The sequence below is a fragment of the Salmo salar genome, chromosome 02 (genome assembly GCF_965601325.2).
Source record: "Salmo salar chromosome 02, fSalSal1, whole genome shotgun sequence".
In the NCBI taxonomy this organism is placed as follows: domain Eukaryota; kingdom Metazoa; phylum Chordata; class Actinopteri; order Salmoniformes; family Salmonidae; genus Salmo; species Salmo salar.
The window spans coordinates 87600557-87622557 of NC_138292.1; the positions used below are offsets into that span (position 1 = coordinate 87600557).

The window sequence follows — 22001 nt, forward strand, 5'->3', positions numbered from 1 at the left end:
CATTTTTAATGTTTTATTGTACTTTTAATTTTTAATGTCATGAAAAACACTATACAAAGTAAATGTATTATTTATTATGGTCTGACATGTCTGCAGAAATGTTGCAATTTTGTAATGTGTTTTGTTTGGTAAATGGTTTTGTAAATATTAATTCACATTTGTGGTGCCACTAAATAATGAATGATTTAAGTCAATATTGTTGTTTTTATAATGGAGGGAGGGTGGACAGGGAGTTAAAAAAATTAACCCCAAAAGGTTCTTTGAGGAACCATGATAAGGGGTTCCCCCACAGGATCCTTTACTTTTTAGAGTGTATATTGATAAAAGTCACCTTGGCTCACTAACTTTATGGAGAAAAGTTTATTCAATAAATCTAGCAACTCCTCTCATACAGACGATTTACCCCGGTCGTCATTTTCTTTCAAATCAAATGAGACAGAGTTACTCTTAAACTAAATCTTTATTCACTTAAAAAGGGAGCAGATCAATACAACACACACATTGAGTGCTCTATGATAATGATGGCTGGTCGACGAATCACCCCAAGATACATGACAAACAACAGATGTATAGAACAGGTCACAAGGTTAAGATTTGTGTGAAAGATGCAGACAGTATCTGCTGTAAAAACAGTACTCTTTGTGTAGAGACCAGGGTCATCTCTCCCTGGTACCATATAGAACAGAAACATTAACTCATGCTCTGGAATGCAGTCTCTTTAGGTTTTATCACCCAAAAGACATTGTAAATCTCCTGTCAGTGTTTTCTCCCAGAGGCCCATCCTCAGAACACAGACACAAGAACCCTTTATTCTGATGCAATAAAAGTATTATAACATGTTGCAATTTTGCTCTGTGTCCACTGAAAGTTGACTAGTAACAACAACTGGGACCTAAAAGACACCCATCATGAGACCCACTAAATCTGCCCAAGAAGAGGCAAACAAAAGAAAAACCCACACCAAACTTAAAGACAGGAAGCAAACCAAAAAGGTGGAGCAACTAAAGGTGTTGACTCCCCACATGTATCAAGACAACTGGAGCACTGGGCCAGACACTCTTAAATAGAACCTGGACCAGCTCAGGTGAAACACCTTCCCACTAACGAGATGGACAAGCCAGCACAGGTGTAACACATACTGACTAAAGAGGTGACACCAATCAGTGCGTCCTACGTGCTATAACGAGCTAGACGTGCTAAACTCCAGCCTCAAAAAATAAATGGAAAAACGAACACCTTAATAGAATGCTCACCACCAACAGAAAACAACTTCCATTTCACATAATCATCTACAAAGCTTCACCAATATAAACATGGTGTCTACTGGCTGTCAACAATTAAAAACAAGAAAAAAAACTTGTAAAACTCACTAGCTTCTAGAACTCTCGTCCCCTTGGAATGAGCCCAAACAAAACTAATCTCCAATACAGGAAAAACGTGCAGTCAAAATAAACGGCAAAGCACTGGCTAAATGCAAAACACAAAACTTTTTGACTGCCCACCCTTGAGACAATCAGCAACCAAGTTGTCCTTACCACGGACATGTCTAATTTCAAGAGGAAACTCCTGCAATATCCGTAGTAACTTTCCACCTCACTGCAGAGCTTCTCTCTCTTCTCAGGGTTCACAAGATAGGCATGTTGTTGGATCGGGGCCCAGTCCCCAATGTCATGCTCTAGTACATTTGGGTTGGCACATCTGAGAATGAATCCTTATATTCTAAAAGCAGGGTAACAATGTCAATATAATTGTACCAAAAAATTGTCAGTTGGTTGAATAAATAAATATCATTACTAAATGTTACATGAAATGTAAATATGAAATATTTGGTTGCATCGTCGTCTTTTCAATTACATTTTGCAAGGTGGGATAGCCCCAATGTCAAAACACAGTTTTAACATGTCCAAATCTAAACATAAAATGTACTATATACACAAACATCTACCACAATAATCATATTACTTGTATTTTTTAAACAAGCTCCTTATAAACTGCACAAGCACCAGAAACACTGTTGTTTTGACAAGTAGCAATAAATCACTGATATCAATTAGGGGGGAAATCAGGTTGTATGTGCTGTTGAAACTAACACGACTAAACAAAACACATGGAAATGGGAGATATATTTTACCTCACTGGTTAGAGGACAACCTGCAGAAGACAGTCAGCTACATTTTGGAGTGATGCATTTAAATTTAGGGGTAGCTAAACAAAGGAACACAACACTTATTTGTCATCACTCATCGATATCATGTTGAAATCATTTGTGAGCGAAGAGGGAGATGAGGTTGCACGTCCTGTTAAAACTAACAGCTCAAAAACCACATGGAATCTGGGAATAATGTGTACATCCCTGGTTAGAGGACAATTTTTAGAAAACAGCTAGCTACATTTGAAGTGTTACATTTTCATTCAAGTGGGTCACCAACATGGTATGTTGTAACACAGCTCTTTTTGTGTTAGTCACTTTTGTTAAATTTAGGTTCTACATTGTGATATTCATTAAAATACTCCTACTACAATGTTAAAACATTCTACATTGTGACATCATTTCACTGATATCATGAAACAACTCCTTCATGTATTTTCTGATGTTTGATCAGAGATCTTTTATCAGAGTATCTCTTCCCACACTGATTACAGCTATGAGGTTTCTCTCCTGTGTGTGTTCTCTGGTGTGATACCATGCTGTTTAGCCAAGTAAAACTCCTCCCACATTGACTACAGCTATATGGTTTCTCTCCTGTGTGTGTTCTCTGGTGTATTGTTAGATAGCTAGATGTAGAAAAACTCTTCCCACATTGAGTACAGCTATAAGGATTCTGTCCTGTGTGTGTCCGCTGGTGTAAAGTCAGCTGGCTAGATGTAGTAAAACTCTTCCCACATTGATCACAGCTATAAGATTTCTCTCCTGTGTGTGTTCTCTGGTGTAAAGTCAGCTGGCTAGATGTAGTAAAACTCTTCTCACATTGATCACAGCTATAAGGTTTCTCTCCTGTGTGTGTCCGCTGGTGTAATATCAGGCTGTCTGGCCTAGTAAAACTCTTCCCACATTGATCACAGCTATATGGTTTTTCTCCTGTGTGTGTTCTCTGGTGTGTTGTCAGACAGCCAGATGTACCAAAACACTTCTCACATTGATCACAGCTATAAGGTTTCTCTCCTGTGTGCCCCCTCTGGTGCGCAGTCAGACAGCCAAACGTACTAAAACTCTTTACACATTGATTACAGCCATAAGGTTTCTCTCCTGTGTGTGTCCGCTGGTGTACTATCAGGCTGTTAAGCTGAGTAAAACTCTTCCCACATTGATTACAGCTATATGGTTTCTCTCCTGTGTGTGTTCTCTTGTGTATAGTTAGATAGCTAGATGTCGTAAAACTTTTCCCACATTGATTACAGCCATAAGGTTTCTCTCCTGTGTGTGTCCGCTTGTGTACTATCAGGCTGTTGAGCTGAGTAAAACTCTTCCCACATTGATTACAGCCATAAGGTTTCTCTCCAGTGTGTATTCTTTGGTGTGATTTCAGAGTTTGTAGCCGAATAAAACTCTTCCCACATTGATCACAGCCATAAGATTTCTCCCCAGTGTGAATTATTTGATGTATTTTAAGGACTAGTGATGAGTTGAATCTTTTCCCACAGTCAGAGCAGCAGTAAGATTTCTCTCCTGTGTGTACTCGCTGGTGTTTCTTGAGGAGTTCTGATCTGGAGAGACTTTTCTCTGCCTCGTCAGCATCATGATGTTGTTGAGGATCCCCATAGTCCCGTCTCTCTCCTGTGTGAACAATGTCAGACAGACGGTTAAAGGCCCACAACAGCAGAAATCCACTGTTTATTTGAGGTAAAAGGTGATGCCCAGATCATACCCATGAAGTTGTACAACAATTGACGTCTGTTAAATTATTTGACAATTAAGACAGTCAAGTTAGCGACAATAGTCATATTTTGTCTCGTTTCCACATTAGTGGTAACTAGAAATAAGTTATTAGAGTTGTTGAAATCCTAAGCAGTGTGCCAGACGACTTTTGGTATCCAATATAGGCCCCTTTTCTGTGTTTGCTAAAATTGCGACACGAGGTCAATGCGCACACAATTTGATTGAAGAAACACCTCCCTGCTTATGAGGAAACCACTAGTTATGGATGTAGTATATCTGGTAATGAGGAAACCACTAGTTATGGATGTAGTATATCTGGTAATGAGGAAACCACTAGTTATGGATGTAGTATATCTGGTAATGAGGAAACCACTAGTTATGGATGTAGTATATCTGGTAATGAGGAAACCACTAGTTATGGATGTAGTATATCTGGTAATGAGGAAACCACTAGTTATGGATGTAGTATATCTGCCTGGAGCAAAAAAATGGTGAGCGAAGATTTGAATTTTTCACAATGTATTCTGAATATTACAGCGCAAGACCAGGAGTGCTACTCAAGGAAACTCACATTAAGCTCTGTGTCGCTATTCACTAATTCACCACCGTGGGGGAAAACTCAGGGGAGTTCTTATAGGCTGACAGCAAAAACAGCCTCCATTTCCAGGTTGCTTATGAGTGCATTTCACATTACTTTTGGATTATAATTTTAAGGCTGGCTTGAATCTCCCGCTTAATATGTTTGTGTTATTGTCTAAAATCAACTGCTTTATACTTAAAAAACACTTCAACCAGTAAAATGCTCTTTGGCTAGCTTTTCTATCAGCCTGACAACGAGGGTTTGTACACTTAGTGTTTAACAAACAATAACATAGTAGAGGTCGACCGTTGAACATAGTTCAACACCGATACCGATTATTGGAGGACCAAAAAAACACCGATACTGATTAAATCGGACGATTTTTTATATATATATATATATATATATATATATATATATATTTGTAATAATGACAATTACAACAAAACTGAATGAACATTTATTTTAACTTAATATAATACATCAATAAAATCAATTTAGTCTCTAATAAATAATGAAACATGTTCCATTTCGTTTAAATAATGCAAAAACAAAGTGTTGGAGAAGAAAGTAAAAGTGCAATATGTGCCATGTAAAAAAGCTAACGTTTAAGTTCCTTGCTCAGAACATATGAAAGCTGGTGGTTCCTTTTAACATGAGTCTTCAATATTCCCAGGTAAGATGTTTTAGGTTGAAGTTATTATAGGAATTATAGGACTATTTCTGTCTATACCACATGTATTTTATATACCTTTGACTATTGGATGTTCTTATAGGCACTATAGTATTGCCAGCCTAATCTTGGGAGTTGATAGGCTTGAAGTCATAAACAGCGCAATGCTTCAAGCACAGCGAAGAGCTGCTGGCAAACGCAGGAAAGTGCTGTTTGAATGAATGTTTGAATGCTCAATATAACTGCTGCTGCCTACCACCACTCAGTCACAGCTCAGTCAGACTGCTCTATCAAATCATAGATTTAATTATAATAAACACAGAAATACGAGCCTTTGGTCATATTCAATTTAATATCGCTCTTCACCGACCCAGGAAGGGGCGGGGCCAAACAGGTGTTCTACCTCGTTTCCCTCCTTCAGGGAACAGTAATTACTGTCATAAAGTCACGCTCCCTTTCAGTCGGTCAACTTTGGTACAACATACTATGGGGAAATACAATCATTCCCCATGCCGACCCAAACGGATACTAAATGAAATGGCCCCAGGCAGACCACCCAGACCTGACCCCGCAAGATGCGTCAGTTTTGTCAATTTATTCATTGTCCTTTGTTTGAAACACTCCTGTCAATGTTGAGTAAGGACACACACCTGATTACACATATAGAAGTAGGACTAGTCTACCTGTCCTGCACACAAATGTAGGCCTATAAATGTGCCCATTTGGGGATGTCTGATAGTATTTCTGATTGTCTTAATGCAGCACCACTAATGAGTTGTGGAGCTTCTCAAAGCAAATGTTTCTTCACCTCAAACAGCAAGTAAACAAAGTCGGGAAGAGGTTTTTTCCCTTCTGGTTAGGTTATATTGATGACTGGCTCCCTCAAGTCATTTGTGTGTCTTAGTTACTTGCGCATGCTTAAAGCATCAGACAAGTTCAGTACATATAGTTCATTTTATTAAAACACATGGGATGTGTCTATAAATTGGTTGAAATATAATAACGTGTATTTTTCAATCGATTGGTAAAAAGAACAGATGACTCTTGGTTGACCTAGATATATTTTAGGTGGGGACAGCACTTTAACATGATTTTGGGGTTCCTGAGTGGTGCAGCGGTCTAAGACACTGCATCTCAGTGCTTGAGGCGTAACTACAGACACCCTGGTTCGAATCCAGGCTGTATCACAACCGGCCGTGATTGGGAGTCCCATAGGGCGGTGCACAATTGGCCCAGCGTCGTCTGGGTTTGGCCGTTATAGGCCGTCATTGTAAATAATAATTTGTTCTTAACTGGCTTGCCTAGTTAAATAAACGTTACATTTTTTAATTATAAAACATACAGTGCATTCAGAAAGTTTTCAGCCATAAAGAAAATGTGAAAACAGAAATACCTTATTTACATAAGTATTTAGACCCTTTGCTATGAGACTCAAAATTGCTTTCAGGTGCATCCTGTTTCCATTAATCATCCTTGAGATGTTTCTACAGCTTGATTGGAGTCCACCTGTGGTAAATTCAATTGATTGGACATGATTTGGAAGGCACACACCTGATGATATAAGGTCCCACAGTTGTCAGAGCAAAAACCATGCCATGAGGTCGAAGGAATTGTCCGTGGAGCTCTAAGACAGGATTGTGTCGAGGCACTGATCCGGGGAAGGGTACCAAAAATGTCTGCAGCATTGAAGGTCCCCAAGAACACAGTGGCCTCCATCATTCTTAAATGGAAGAAGTTTAGAACAACTAAGTGCTCCAAAGCACATCTGTGGAGATAGGAGAACCTTCCAGAAGGACAACCATCTCTGCAGCACTCCACCAATCAGGCCTCTATGGTAGAGTGGCCAGATGGAAGCCACTCCTCAGTATAAAGCATATGACAGCCTGCTTGGAGTTTGCCAAAATGCACCTAACCTCTCTAGGGTATGTGGGACGAAATCGTCCCACCTAGTCAACAGCCAGTGGAATCGAGTGGCGCGATATTCAAATACCTTAGAAATGCTATTACTTCAATTTCTCAAACATATGACTATTTTACACCATTTTAAAGACAAGACTCTCGTTAATCTAACCACATTGTCCGATTTCAAAAAGGCTTTACAACGAAAGCAAAACATTAGATTATGTCAGGAGAGTACCCAGCCAGAAATAATCACACACCCATTTTTCAAGCTCGCATATAATGTCACAAAAACCAAAACCACAGCTAAATGCAGCACTAACCTTTGATTATCTTCATCAGATGACACTCCTAGGACATTATGTTATACAATACATGCATGTTTTGTTCAATCAAGTTCATATTTATATCAAAAAACAACTTTTTACATTAGCATGTGACGTTCTGAACTAGCATACCCACCGAAAACTTCCGGTGAATTTACTAAATTACTCACGATAAACGTTCACAAAAAACATAACAATTATTTTAAGAATTATAGATACAGAACTCCTTTATGCAATCGCTGTGTCAGATTTTAAAATAGCTTTTCGGCAAAAGCACATTTTGCAATATTCTGAGTAGATAGCTCGCCATCACGGGCTAGCTATTTTGACACTCACCAAACTCAGATTTACTATAAGAACAATTGGATTATCTTTGCTGTTCTTCGTCAGAATGCACTCCCAGGACTTCTACTTCATCCACAAATGTTGTTTTGGTTCAAAATAATCCATAGTTATGTTCAAATAACCTCTGTTTTGTTCTTGCGTTCAATACAGTATCCGAACGGTGACGCGCGGACGCGTATCGTGACAAAGAATGTCAAAATATTCCATTACCGTACTTCGAAGCATGTCAAACGCTGTTTAAAATCAATTTTTATGCGATTTTTCTCGTAAAATAGCGATAATATTCCGACCGGGAGACGTCTTTTTCGTTCAAAGACTGAAAATGTCAAATGGCCTCTTCATGTGCACGCGCACGCCCGTCTCATTGTTCTCAGATCGACCACTATCCAAATGCGCTACTGTTTTTCAGGCAGGGGCTGCAAAGTCATCATTCAACGTTCTGGCGCCTTCTGAGAGCCTATGGGAGCCTTAGAAAGTGTCACGTTACAGCAGAGATCCTCTGTTTTCGATAAAGAGAGTATAGAAGGCCAAGAAATGGTCAGAGAGGGCACTTCCTGTACAGAATCTTCTCAGGTTTTGGCCTGCCATATGAGTTCTGTTATACTCACAGACACCATTCAAACAGTTTTAGAAACTTTAGGGTGTTTTCTATCCAAATCAAACAATTATATGCATATTCTAGTTTCTGGGCAGTAGTAATAACCAGATTAAATCGGGTATGTTTTTTTTATCCGGATGTGAAAATACTGCCCCCTACCCTAGAGAGGCTAAAGACTCTCAGACCATGAGAAACAAGACTCTCTGGTCTGATGAAACCAAGATTGAACTCTGGCCTGAATGCCAAGAGTCAAGTCTGGAGGTAACCTGGCACCATTCCTACGGTGAAGCATGGTGGTGGCAGCATCATGCTGTGGTGATGTTTTTCAGCAGCAGGGACTGGGAGACTAGTCAGGATCCAGGGAAATATTAACAGAGCAAAGTGCAGAGAGATCCTTGATGAAAGACCTGCTCCAGAGTGCTCAGGTCCTCAGACTGGGACAAAGGTTCACCATCCAACAGGACAACGACCTTAAGCACACAGCCAAGACAACGCAGGAGTGGCTTCGGGACAAGTCTCTGAATGTCCTTGAGTGGCCCAGCCAGAGCCCGGACTTGAGCCCGATCTAACATCTCTGGAGAGACCTGAAAATAGCTTTACAGTGATGTTCCCCATCCAACCTGACAGAGCTAGAGAGGATCTGCAGAGAAGGCTGGGAGGAACTCCCCAAATGCAGGCGTGCCAAATAAATTATCTAAATGAAAGGGGGAAAAAAGATTTTAATCAATTTTAGAATAAGGCTTTAATGTAACAAAATGTGGAAAAAGTCAAGGGGTCTGAATACTTTCGGAATGCACTGTGTACAGCAACAGCTTCCCCATAAGCATTCCTGTTTCTGTAGATGTTATATCCGTGTATTGCTACTGCTGTATCAAAGGAATTATCTCAGTGAGTTTCAGAGATGAACAGTACAGTGCATTCCAAATTCAATAGGCAGGCAAGTAAACAAAAACGTTTTCAAATAAAAACTATCCCAGAAAATGTCAAAGCGTATATAACACCCATCCAGGAGACTGTCAACCAATCGCGTTCACATTGTCATGCTGTGACACGCAGTTCCTAAGCTAATTCTCACGAAAATCCCTTTTTAAAGTCAGGGTATGAGTCGAGAAACATGCCTATTTTCCTCGAAAGTACATAATGTTACGATTGCAAAGCTATACAATATTACAGAGAACAAGTTAATTATCTCACATCTCTGAAAATATTTGTAATGTTGTGCTTCTTGTTCACAGAGGGTAATTCATGCCAATGTTATTTTCTTTAAGCTGTTAATACAAATCGAAAGGAGTTTCCAATATCCTCATTTCTTAAAGTATTTCTGGTGATAGCTAGTGATAGTGATACACAAGCTAGGTCTATTTGAAACATTGCCATCCCATGGCAGCATTTACGAGCCACCAGATTCAGAAGCTTTAAAACCACATAAAAAATATTTGAAAACAAAGTCTATTTTTGCCAAAGATATAAATTATTCAAACTGAACATAATTCATGCTGGTTATTATTTTAGGCTATTTTAGTTTTAGAGTCAAAGATAGTTTTGGAATAGTTTTCATTTTTCAAACAGGTTTGTTATTTTATTTTCTAAATAGTTTTCCCCTAATTACTTTTTCTATAATAAGCATGGAGGTTTCCCCTATCAACCAGTCATAGGTACTGGTGACAAAGCGCCTCGTAACCTAGCTGGGAATGGGACAGACAGGGGCGATTTGTAATCAAATCTAATTCCCAGGAATGGGGTTCATATGAACCACAGAGACTGTGTGTGGGATACTAACATGGCCATGTCCAACCCTGCTTGTTCCCTCGACTCCGCTACCAACCACCAATCTCCAACAGGGCCCTTAACCTGTATCACTAGACACCTCATAGTGAGCTACAGGTAGGAATCAGCAATGAATCCCAATAATGAGACACCTCTGGGGAGGGGTGTCAGCAACATAAAAAATATACACTGCTCAAAAAAATAAAGGGAACACTTAAACAACACAATGTAACTCCAAGTCAATCACACTTCTGTGAAATCAAACTGTCCACTTAGGAAGCAACACTGATTGACAATAAAGTTCACATGCTGTTGTGCAAATGGAATAGACAACAGGTGGAAATTATAGGCAATTAGCAAGACACCCCCAATAAAGGAGTGGTTCTGCAGGTGGGGACCACAGACCACTTCTCAGTTCCTATGCTTCCTGGCTGATGTTTTGGTCACTTTTGAATGCTGGCAGTGCTTTCACTCTAGTGGTAGCATGAGACGGAGTCTACAACCCACACAAGTGGCTCAGGTAGTGCAGCTCATCCAGGATGGCACATCAATGCGAGCTATGGCAAAAAGGTTTGCTGTGTCTGTCAGCGTAGTGTCCAGAGCATGGAGGCGCTACCAGGAGACAGGCCAGTACATCAGGAGACGTGGAGGAGGCCGTAGGAGGGCAACAACCCAGCAGCAGGACCGCTACCTCTGCCTTTGTGCAAGGAGGAACAGGAGAAGCACTGCCAGAGCCCTGCAAAATGACCTCCAGCAGGCCACAAATGTGCATGTGTCTGCTCAAACGGTCAGAAACAGACTCCATGAGGGTGGTATGAGGGCCCGACGTCCACAGGTGGGGGTTGTGCTTACAGCCCAACACCGTGCAGGACGTTTGGCATTTGCCAGAGAACACCAAGATTGTCAAATTCGCCACTGGCGCCCTGTGCTCTTCACAGATGAAAGCAGGTTCACACTGAGCACGTGACAGACGTGACAGAGTCTGGAGACGCCGTGGAGAACGTTCTGCTGCCTGCAACATCCTCCAGCATGACCGGTTTGGCGGTGGGTCAGTCATGGTGTGGGGTGGCATTTCTTTGGGGGGCCGCACAGCCCTCCATGTGCTCGCCAGAGGTAGCCTGACTGCCATTAGGTACCGAGATGAGATCCTCAGACCCCTTGTGAGACCATATGCTGGTGCGGTTGGCCCTGGGTTCCTCCTAATGCAAGACAATGCTAGACCTCATGTGGCTGGAGTGTGTCAGCGGTTCCTGCAAGAGGAAGGCATTGATGCTATGGACTGGCCCGCCCGTTCCCCAGACCTGAATCCAATTGAGCACATCTGGGACATCATGTCTCGCTCCATCCACCAACGCCACGTTGCACCACAGACTGTCCAGGAGTTGGCGGATGCTTTAGTCCAGGTCTGGGAGGAGATCCTTCAGGAGACCATCCGCCACCTCATCAGGAGCATGCCCAGGCGTTGTAGGAAGGTCATACAGGCACGTGGAGGCCACACACACTACTGAGCCTCATTTTGACTTGTTTTAAGGACATTACATCAAAGTTGGATCAGCCTGTAGTGTGGTTTTCCACTTTAATTTTGAGTGTGACTCCAAATCCAGACCTCCATGGGTTGATAAATTGGATTTCCATTGATTATTTTTGTGTGATTTTGTTGTCAGCACATTCAACTATGTAAAGAAAAAAGTATTTAATAAGATTATTTCTTTCATTCAGATCTACGATGTGTTGTTTAAGTGTTCCCTTTATTTTTTTGAGCATTATATATATATATATATATATATAGTGTTTTATGACAAACCGTTTTTTTACAAATCCGTCAAGACACCAACTTAGACTTTTCTGTGAAATGCTTTACTTACAAGCCCTTAACCAACAGTGCAGTTCAAGAAGAAGAAAATATTTACCAAGTAGACTAAAATAAAAAGTAACAATAAAAAGTAACACAATGAGAATAACAATAACGAGGCTATATACAGGGGCCACCGGTACCGAGTCAGTGTGCAGGGGTACAGGCTAGTTGAGGTAATCTGTACATGAAGGTGGGGGCGTAGTGACTATGCATAGGGATCAAACAAGCAGCGAGTAGCAGCAGTGCACAAAAGGGAGGGGGGTGGGAGGTCAATATAAATTGTCTGGTGGCATTTTTATGAATTGTTCAGCAGTCTTATGGCTTGGGGGTAAAAGCTGTTGAGGAGGTTTTTGGCCCTAGACTCGGCGCTCCGGTACTGCTTGCCGTGCGGTAGCAGAGAAAACAGTCTATGACTTGGGTGACTGGAGTCTCTGACAATTATGTGGGCTTTCCTCTGACACCGCCTAGTATATAGGTCCTGGATGTCAGGAAGCTTGGCCACAGTGATGTACTGGGCCGTTCACACTACCCTCTGTTGCACCTTACAGTCAGATGCCGAGCAGTTGCCATACCAGGCTGTGATGCAACCGGTCAGGATGCTCTCGATGGTGCAGCTGTATTACCTTTTGAGGATCTGGGGACCCATGCCAAATCTTTTCAGTTTCCTGAGGGGGAAAAGGTTTTGTTGTGCCCTCTTCACGACTGTCTTGGTATATACCCACGTGGGTGATTGAAAGATGAACTGAAGTCCACACTCCAGTCCAGTTGATGGTGGTAACGCACCTTAAAGTTGGTTGCCAACCGCCATATAAAGTCCAAAGAAGAAAAAGAAGCCTGAAGGAAGGAGAAATGACAAGAAACCAATTTGGTTTAAAGTTTGGGGCATCTGCGACTGGTTACCTATTTTGATGCGGTATTTAAGTATTATTTGAAATGATTTTGATGTGATATGAAAGTATTATGTGAAATGATTTTGATGTGACATGAAAGTACAGCGATTTATGTTTCTAGAAACGTATCGCAATTGAGAATCGATTCACATTCAGATGGAATATTTGACTATTTTAGTTGCCAGAGCCAGTCTACCTCTGAAAATAACATACAGTCCTTGGACCTTGAGGAGTAACGGGGGCAGAAATCAGCAGTAAAAACAATAACAAAGCGTACTCCCTGCCTGTTTCAGTAAAAAGCTGAGGGATGGGGCTGGAGAAATGCAACCATCCATGATATCAACATTCTAGTTTTAACCATGGTTTGAGGATATACAGTGTTTGTTTATATTTACTGACAAACATTGGAGTAAAATAAAAAGCTTATATTTTGGGTTCTGATGTGGTACGACAGTTGAACTAAGCTCATGAGGCATTTATAAGTGAATTCTTCAAGAAACAATGGGTACATATCATTAATGTATAAGTCCCAAAATGGATGTAACAACTGCTGATTGCCCCTTTAAGAGAACATATTGGGCTAATCTAATAGGAGATATTGAGGACTACAGTATTTCAGGCATTGTTATTGGATGCATTTGATCAATTGTTAACGTTTTGTTGATGGTCCACTCTTGATGTTCTACACGTTACAGTGTAGCTTCAGCCATTCCTACAGAACAACATTAAAGTGTAAAACCCCATTACTGCATATTGGTTCAACGACTGCAGAGACGGTACTTACTGGTGTTAAACAGATCTCCAACCTCCTCTTCTTCCTCCAATGTGACAGCCATCTCCCCCTCCTCCTTTTTCACTCCAAAAACAGCATCATCCTCTTCTTTTACTGTAACATCCTCTTCCTCTTTCACTCTGAACGCGTCTTCCTCTTCTTTAACTGTAACGTCTTTCTCTTCTTTCACGGTAACAGCCTCACCCTCTACTTGTTTTTGTATTGAAACAACCTCCTCTTCCACTAGAGTTTCTTTCTCCGTCCAGCAGACCTCCTCTTCTTTAACAGGATGAGAGTAGTTTAGTGAACTCATGGTCGGGGATGTTAGCTAGCTAGCATTAGCGACTAGCCCAGTTCTAAGCTAACTTAGCAAACCAGCTAGCTGACAAACAACGTAAATATATAATTAAATGGGCCAACAAGTACATACAACATAAGTGTGTTTAATACACAGCGACTAATATACACCAAAACAGTGTAAAGAGTGTGAATGTTGTAGCTATGTTTGCTAGAAAGCTACCGAGGTGTCTGACTAGCTGTTGTTGTTGAAGGAGCGTCCCGTCCACTAGATTATACGTCACACTGGCAGCATCGCCTGAACCTAAAAGACGCACATCGCCATCTGCTGACTGGAGTGGGCAACGCAGTTGAGGAACCAAAAGTTTATTTTTCATTTATTTCATAAAAGGTTAATATTATATTAAGTCGTTCAAAGAGAAGCATGTGTTGATTGATTCGTGTTTAATGAGTGAGAATTTAAAACAAACTTTACACCCACTACACATTTGCATTGAACCATACTTCTGACATGGATCATTTTGACCCCAGAGGCATGTCTTTTATCATAGCCAAAATGTGGTTTATTCAATTCTTCCAATTTTTCATGACTTTGTCAATCAACTTGTTTTTAATACATATCAATCATGGTTTAGGGTTTCTGCATCAAAATGGACTTATAACAAATTCAAATCCTTTGGAGTCATTTTGACACCAGCCAAAAGCACCTTTGATAAATAGGACGTTTATTTCAAATCAAAATCGAATCACATTTTATTGGTCACATACACATGTTTAGCAGATGTTATTGCGGGTGTATCGAAACGCTTGTGTTTCTAGCTCCGACAGTGCAGTAATATCTAACAAGTAATATCTAACAATTTCACAACATATACCCAATACACACAAATCGAAGTATTTGAATCTAGGTTTCTCTGTAGACATGATCCATCCCACCAGAGGGTGGAGGGGCTCCTGTATCAGTGGTTTTGACCAGATAGACACCTGCAGACACACAGTATAGTGCCTCCCATGTACTCTCCTAAGATTGGACTTTTCTATACCACGTATCACATGACTGTGTACAAACCTGCCAATGGTAGAAAACTCTGCCAGCGGTAGAAAACTCTACCAGTGGTACAAAGTCTACCAGGGATATACAGTGCATTCGTAATGTATTCAGACCCCTTCACTTTTTCCACATTTTGTTACATTACAGCCTTATTCTAAAATGGAAGATTTTTTCCCTCATCAATCTACACACAATACCACATAATGACAAACCAAAAACATTTGTAATTTTAATTTTTTTATTTATTTTTTACATTTTTGCATATTTATTAACTTAGGTATTCAGACCCTTTACAATGAGACTCGAAATTGAGCTCAGATGCATCCTGATTCCATTGATCATCCTTGAGATGTTTCTACAACTTGATTGGAGTCTACCTGTGGTAAATTCAATTGATTGGACATGATTTGGAAAGGCACACACCTCTCTATATGTCCCACAGGTAACCAAGCCATGAGGTCAAAGGAATTGTCCATAGAGCTCTGAGACAGGATTGTGTTCGAGGCACAGATCTGGGGAAGGGTACCAAAATATTTCTGCAGCATTGAAGGTCCCAAAGAACACAGTGGCCTCCATCATACTTAATGGAATACTCTTCCTACAGCTGGTCACCCGGCCAAACTGAATCCGTGAATAAAGAGACACAAATATATTAATACAAGTATTTGTATTTATTATGGATCCCCATTAGTTTCTGCCCAGGCAGCAGCTACTCTTCCTGGGGTTTATTATGGATCCCCATTAGTTCCTGCCAAGGCAGCAGCTACTCTTCCTGGTGATTATTACGGATCCCCATTTGTTCCTGCCAAGGCAGCAGCTACTCTTCCTGGGGTTTATTATGGATCCCCATTAGTTCCTGCCATTAGTTCCTGCCAAGGCAGCAGCTACACTTCCTGAGGTTTATTATGGATCCCCATTGATTCCTGCCAAGGCAGCCGCTACTCTTCATGAGGTTTATTATGGATCCCCATTAGTTCATGCCAAGGCAGCAGCTACTCTTCCTGGGGTCCAGCAAAACAAAGGCAGTTATACAATTTTTAAAATGTTACAATAAAATCACAAAACACTGTGTGCCCTCAGTCACCTTGTCCTAGAGAGATTTACATGGTTATCAAAACGTCACACCACGGTGAGCCTAAACAAAACACAGCCCTATGGGAAAAATGAATGGTGGAAAAACGATGTGAACCATTTCCCTGTTTGACCTGTAGTTGTAATGGATATTATGACTCTGCAGAGCCCCACAGTGGACGTGTCAAAATATGTTACATTGGTAAAGCACCCTTTATTTAACCTCAATGTCATCTTGTTTTTACATGGCATTGTAGATTTTAACAGTATACAGGATGTATTTTGGATGTTTTCAGTGTATTTTCAACGCTCTCAGACAATGGATTAATCGCAATAAAAAAATAGTGCACTAACATTACACAAAGTGAACTCACGTCTGACAGTCCAAACAAAATCACAAATTTTCTGTCAAAAACACAAGTCAGAACACAGCCTCTCTATTCTCTCATGTGATTTCAGGTCCTCTGACTGGGAAAATGTCTTTCCACAATGAGAGCAGTGGTATGTCTTCTCCTCCTGTGTATGTGTATGTATTCTTTCATGCTCTTTCAGGTACCTTAACCGTGTAAATCTCTTTCCACAGTGGGAGCAGTGGTACGTCTTTTTTCCTGTGTGTGTCCTCTCATGCTGGTTCGGGTTTCCTAACTGGCCAAAATTCTTTCCACAATGGGAACATTGGTAAGGCTTTTCTCCTGTGTGTTTCCTCTCATGCTCCTTCAGGCTCCCTAACTGGGTACAACTCTTTCCACAATGGGAACATTGGAAAGGCTTTTCTCCTGTGTGTGTCCTCTCATGCATTTCCACGCTCCCTAACCACCTACAACTCTTTCCGCACAAGGAGCAGTGGTAAGGCTTCTCTCCAGTGTGTATTCTCTTATGTGTTCTCAGGCTCCCTAACTGAGTAAAACTCTTTCCACACAGGGAGCAGTGATGTCGTCCTGCTGGTTTGAACGTCTCAGGGTCTGGTTCCTCTGAAGGACTCTTCCTGCTGTCAGAAGGAGAGTCTGGTCTCTCTCCTGACAAAGACAAACAGATTATTTCATTAATTAAACAGAGACCTGAATGAAGCCTCCACATGATAAAACTTCCTATGAGGTTTAATCTAGACTAGATCCCTCAATCACCTGAAGTCAGTTTTCACAAGTATTATTAAACCAACTTCAAAATGCAGGTCTCTGTGTGCTTCTTAGGATGTCCAGGCAAATGATTCACTTCTAACCGAAGTCTTCCAGGTGTTTACATGGTTTTACACATCTGCCAGGTCATCGAAAAATCTAATTTCAGTACCAGTGTATTATATATATTTTTTGGTTCTTTTACCCCTTTTTCTCACCAATTTCGTGATATCCAATTGTAACTCCCCTACGGACTCGGGGGAGTGCCATGTGTCCTCCAAAACACGACCCTGCCAAGCCGCACTGCACATCTTGACACACTGCTCATTTAACCCGGAAGCCAGCCACACCAATGTGTCAGAGGAAACACCATCCAGCTGGCGACGGAAGTCAGTGTGCATGCTAACTGCCACAAGGAGTCACTAGAGCGCAATGGGAGAAGGACTCCCGACCGGCCAAACCCTCCCCTAACTTGGATGACGCTGGGCCAATTGTGCGACGCCCCTATGGGACTTCTGATCACAGCCGGTTGTGATACAGCCTGGATTAGAACCAGGGACTGTAGTTATGCCTCTAGTGACACCTATGACAAGCATACCCATAGCATGATGCAGCCACCACCATGCTTGAAAATATGAAGAGTGGTACTCAGTGATGTGTTGGATTTTCCCTAAACATAACGCTTTGTATTCAGGATATTAAGTTAATTTCTTTGCCACATTCTATTGCAGTGTTACTTTAGTGCCAACAGCCTCTCTATTCTCTCATGTGATTTCTGGAGATGGAGATGGAGGTGTGTTCTAGTGGGTCTGGACAGGTGTAATGTAGTTAATGGAGATGGAGGTGTGTTCTAGTGGGTCTGGACAGGTGTGATGTAGTTAATGGAGATGGAGGTGTGTTCTAGTGGGTCTGGGCAGGTGTGATGTAGTTAATGGAGATGGAGGTGTGTTCTAGTGGGTCTGGGCAGGTGTGATGTAGTTAATGGAGATGGGGGTGTGTTCTAGTGGGTGTGGACAGGTGTGATGTAGTTAATGGAGATGGAGGTGTGTTCTAGTGGGTCTGGGTGGGTGTGATGTAGTTAATGTTTGTATGATGTTGTAATTTGTATGTGTATGTTTATAAAATATCAAATTAAATATATGTTTTACATTTTACATTTACATTTACGTCATTTAGCAGACGCTCTTATCCAGAGCGACTTACAAATTGGTGCATTCACCTTATGATATCCAGTGGAACAACCACTTTACAATAGTACATCTATATCTTTTTTGGGGGGGGGGTTAGAAGGATTACTTAATCCTATCCCAGGTGTTCCTTAAAGAGGTGGGGTTTCAGGTGTCTCCGGAAGGTGGTGATTGACTCTGCTGTCCTGGCGTCGTGAGGGAGCTTGTTCCACCATTGGGGTGCCAGAGCAGCGAACAGTTTTGACTGGGCTGAGCGGGAACTGTGCTTCCGAAGAGGTAGGGAGGCGAGCAGGCCACAGGTGGATGAACGCAGTGCCCTTCTTTGGGTGTAGGGACTGATCAGAGCCTGAAGGTACGGAGGTGCCGTTCCCCTCACAGCTCCGCTTGCCTACGGAGCTGTGAGGGGAACGGCACCTCCGTAGCTCCTTGTAGAGATAGATCTATAGTTCCTCACAGAGATCTATAGTTCCTCACAGAGATCTATAGTTCCTCACAGATATCTATAGTTCCTCACAGAGATCTATAGTTCCTCACAGAGATCTATAGTTCCTCACAGAGATCTATAGTTCCTCATAGAGATCTATAGTTCCTCACAGATATCTATAGTTAATCTGGATGGTTAATCTGGATGGTTGTACAGTCGTCTCAAATAAAACTGTGAAGGACCTCGGCGTTACTCTGGACCCTGATCTCTCTTTTTAAGAACATATCAAGACTGTTTCAAGGACAGCTTTTTTCCATCTACGCAACATTCGAAAAATCAGAAACTTTCTGTCCAAAAATGATGCAGAAAGATTAATCCATGCCCATATTTTTTGGGTTCCGCTGTATGTTTGGAGAGCTGCTTCGTAGCTGTGGAAAGTCCTTGAAAAAGCAAATGGAATGGTTGTCGTGACTACCTGAGAATTTCTTACGTTTTATATGGATTCTGTGAATATATGAAAATATGATGAATTGTATGTGTGTATAATCGATTACTAGAGATTTGATAAAGTAATACTGGGAATATAATTAGATACAATCTAAACAACCCATATGTAGACGAACGTAGGTTTTGAGTTGGTATCTTAAATGGATCATTTGATAAAGATGAGGTTTAAGCATTATTAAACAGTCTACAAAGTCTGGGCAGTTGTCTCAGAAACTGATGGGAGTGTGTCCACTTTAGGGTAAGTTACTCTAATGATGAAACTATAAAACGCTTATTGGATTTTCTTTTACCCTAAGGGCGGGGGGGTTCTTCCCAGTATGAGGGGAGTTGCTAGATGTATTGAATAAACCTTTTTCCATAAATTTAGAGTGAACCAAGGTGGCTGACTAGCTGTTGACGTTGAAGACGCGTCCCGTCCACTAGATTATACTCACAGTGGCAGAATCACCTGAACGACGCACATCGCTATCTGCTGACTGGAGTTGGTATCGCAGTTGAGAAAATACTTTCAGACAAAAAGCTAAAAAGCGACTGTCCCTAAAAACCAATGACTCCCTTTGAAAACGGGCGATGTGGCATCAGAAACATTTATTATGGTGTAAAAATGTACTACATTTGTAGCTAAATAGAATAACTTTGGTCACACCCACTCAGCACGTGACGTCCAAGGACGGTGAATTATGGTCGATATCAGGTCTGTCTGTTGTGGCCGCTATTTCGCCCTAAAATAGTCCTCCCAAATTGGGCTGTGTATAACTATGTAAATGTCTCTCGGACAAGGTGACTTTTATCAATACACTCTAAAAAGTAAAGGTTCCTGGAGTATCCTGTAGGGGTTCTTCAAATTGAAACTGTGCGGGAACCCCTATAAGTTCTCCGAAGAACCTTTTGGGGTTCATTATTTAAACTCCCTGTCCACCCTCCCGCCATTATAAAAACATATTTTAATAATAATAATAATATTCACAATATTGATTTAAATAATTCATTGTTTATTTAGTGGCACCACACATGTGAATTAATATTTACAAAACCATTTACCAAACAAAACACATTATAAAATTGCAACATTTCTGCAGACATATCAGACCATAATAATACATTTACTTTGTATAGTGCTTTTCATGACATTTAAATTAAAAAAAGATGTACAATAAAAACATACATTAAAAATGAATCATAGGTAAACTAACAACATTGTAGACTTGATGCTAAATACAGAATTTTTTCAGCTTCAGTGTGTATATCCTATCCACTTAGTTATGTTAGGAAGTTTGCCGTCTTTATGACTGGCCCTGGTAACTTCACCCCAACTTCTCTTATCTCCAGAACACAGTAACTTAACAACATAACTGTTTTTCTGACATTTTTGGGAAATTTAAGGGAAAATTAAAAAATACAGCCGTAGTAGAGCCCCAAGTCCCATGGAGACGTCCTCGAGGGCGTGGATGTTCTCCCCATCAAAGTTAGTTAGTTAGTTAGTAAGATAGTTAGTTAACGAAGCTAGTTCATTATCACAAAAGTGAGAACTGCTCTAGATTGGAAACCTACGTTAATGAGTGTAAAGCCATGTTGGCTTTATGGAAACGATATACAATATATGGGAAAGAATATAGTTGAGGAAATAATCCAAACCTAGTTGTGCCTAGTTAGGACATAACGTTAGCTAGCTAGCTAACGGTGCTGTACTGTAGCTCATACAACGCCGACGGTCAAACCCGGCTTTCTAATATTTACGTTAATTAGCTATAGTAACGTTATGGAAGATATTCACAGAAAACCATCATTCTCTTCGTTTTTCATTATTAGTATGTTATATTATTATAATAAATTATTTCGAGACATATTCAGAGCCAAACATCAACCCAACTTAACCTTTTTAAGTGTTGTCGCATCCAAACTTGTCACCATCGTTTTCAGTTGTAATTGCGAAGTTCCCGGAAGAAGTCCAGCAACAACGGAGGTTCCTCGATGAACCCACCTTCTAACAAGTTCTTTGAAGAACCTTTTGGGGCTGTTTTTCATTGACCAACAACCCTACGGTTCTTAGGGAATCTGAGAACAACTCCAGTTGAACCCTCATTTTTAGAGTGTAATCGGCTCTATTTACTCTCAGATTCAAACATGATGATTGGTATCAATGATCAAGTCAGCTGCTGCTGCTCCAATACAGTATGAGGTGAGACGGTGAACTGATGTTGAACCGGGCAGTCAGCTGCTGCTGCTCCAATACAGTATGAGGTGAGACGGTGAACTGATGTTGAACCGGGCAGTCAGCTGCTGCTGCTCCAATACAGTATGAGGTGAGACGGTGAACTGATGTTGAACTGGGCAGTCTGCTGCTGCTGCTCCAATACAGTATGAGGTGAGACGGTGAACTGATGTTGAACTGGGCAGTCAGCTGCTGCTGCTCCAATACAGTATGAGGTGAGACGGTGAACTGATGTTGAACTGGGCAGTCAGCTGCTGCTGCTCCAATACAGTATGAGGTGAGACGGTGAACTGAAATATATTACGCTATTGTTATCATATAGAAACATCATGGAATATTGTACATCATATTAAATATATTACTCTATTGTTATCATATAGAAACAAATGCTATCTGGGATCCTTGGGACATCCCTACCCTAAACCCAAACCTTAACCCTTACCTTAACCATTTTAAAATGTCATCTTCAACGGGCTAGAGACATATCTCTACCTGAAAATACATTATCGAAGTGATTGATAGTTGGTATTCAGCAGTCATAAAGCGTTATTTACT

The 22001-nt window shown here is 41.0% G+C and overlaps 2 protein-coding genes across 2 annotated transcripts; both read right to left on the reverse strand.

Moving 5' to 3' along the window:
- Positions 1 to 443: 443 nt before the first annotated feature.
- On the reverse strand, positions 444 to 14137 carry LOC145863003 (uncharacterized). Its single transcript, XM_082968065.1, has 2 exons — positions 13595 to 14137; positions 444 to 3775 (listed from the first exon to the last, which is right to left on the reverse strand). Exons 1-2 carry the CDS (start codon positions 13893 to 13895, stop codon positions 2562 to 2564), a joined length of 1515 nt encoding a protein of 504 aa, XP_082824191.1. The 5' UTR covers positions 13896 to 14137; the 3' UTR covers positions 444 to 2561.
- Positions 14138 to 16409: 2272 nt separating this feature from the next.
- On the reverse strand, positions 16410 to 17517 carry LOC145864244 (uncharacterized). The gene is made up of 2 exons (XM_082969603.1): positions 17487 to 17517; positions 16410 to 17017 (listed from the first exon to the last, which is right to left on the reverse strand). The coding sequence occupies exons 1-2, from the start codon at positions 17515 to 17517 to the stop codon at positions 16410 to 16412; spliced, it is 639 nt and encodes a 212-aa protein (XP_082825729.1).
- Between the last annotated feature and the right edge of the window lie 4484 nt (positions 17518 to 22001).

Excerpts from the sequence above, each read along its gene's own strand:
- LOC145863003 (XM_082968065.1), bottom strand. The coding sequence starts at position 13,895 with ATGAGTTCACTAAACTACTCTCATCCTGTTAAAGAAGAGGAGGTCTGC. Across the intron at positions 3,776-13,594 it reads TGGAGATCTGTTTAACACCA|GAGAGAGACGGGACTATGGG; the intron begins GTAAGTACCGTC and ends TTGTTCACACAG.
- LOC145864244 (XM_082969603.1), bottom strand. The coding sequence starts at position 17,517 with ATGCACACTGACTTCCGTCGCCAGCTGGATG. Across the intron at positions 17,018-17,486 it reads CTTCCGTCGCCAGCTGGATG|GAGAGAGACCAGACTCTCCT; the intron begins GTGTTTCCTCTG and ends TGTCTTTGTCAG.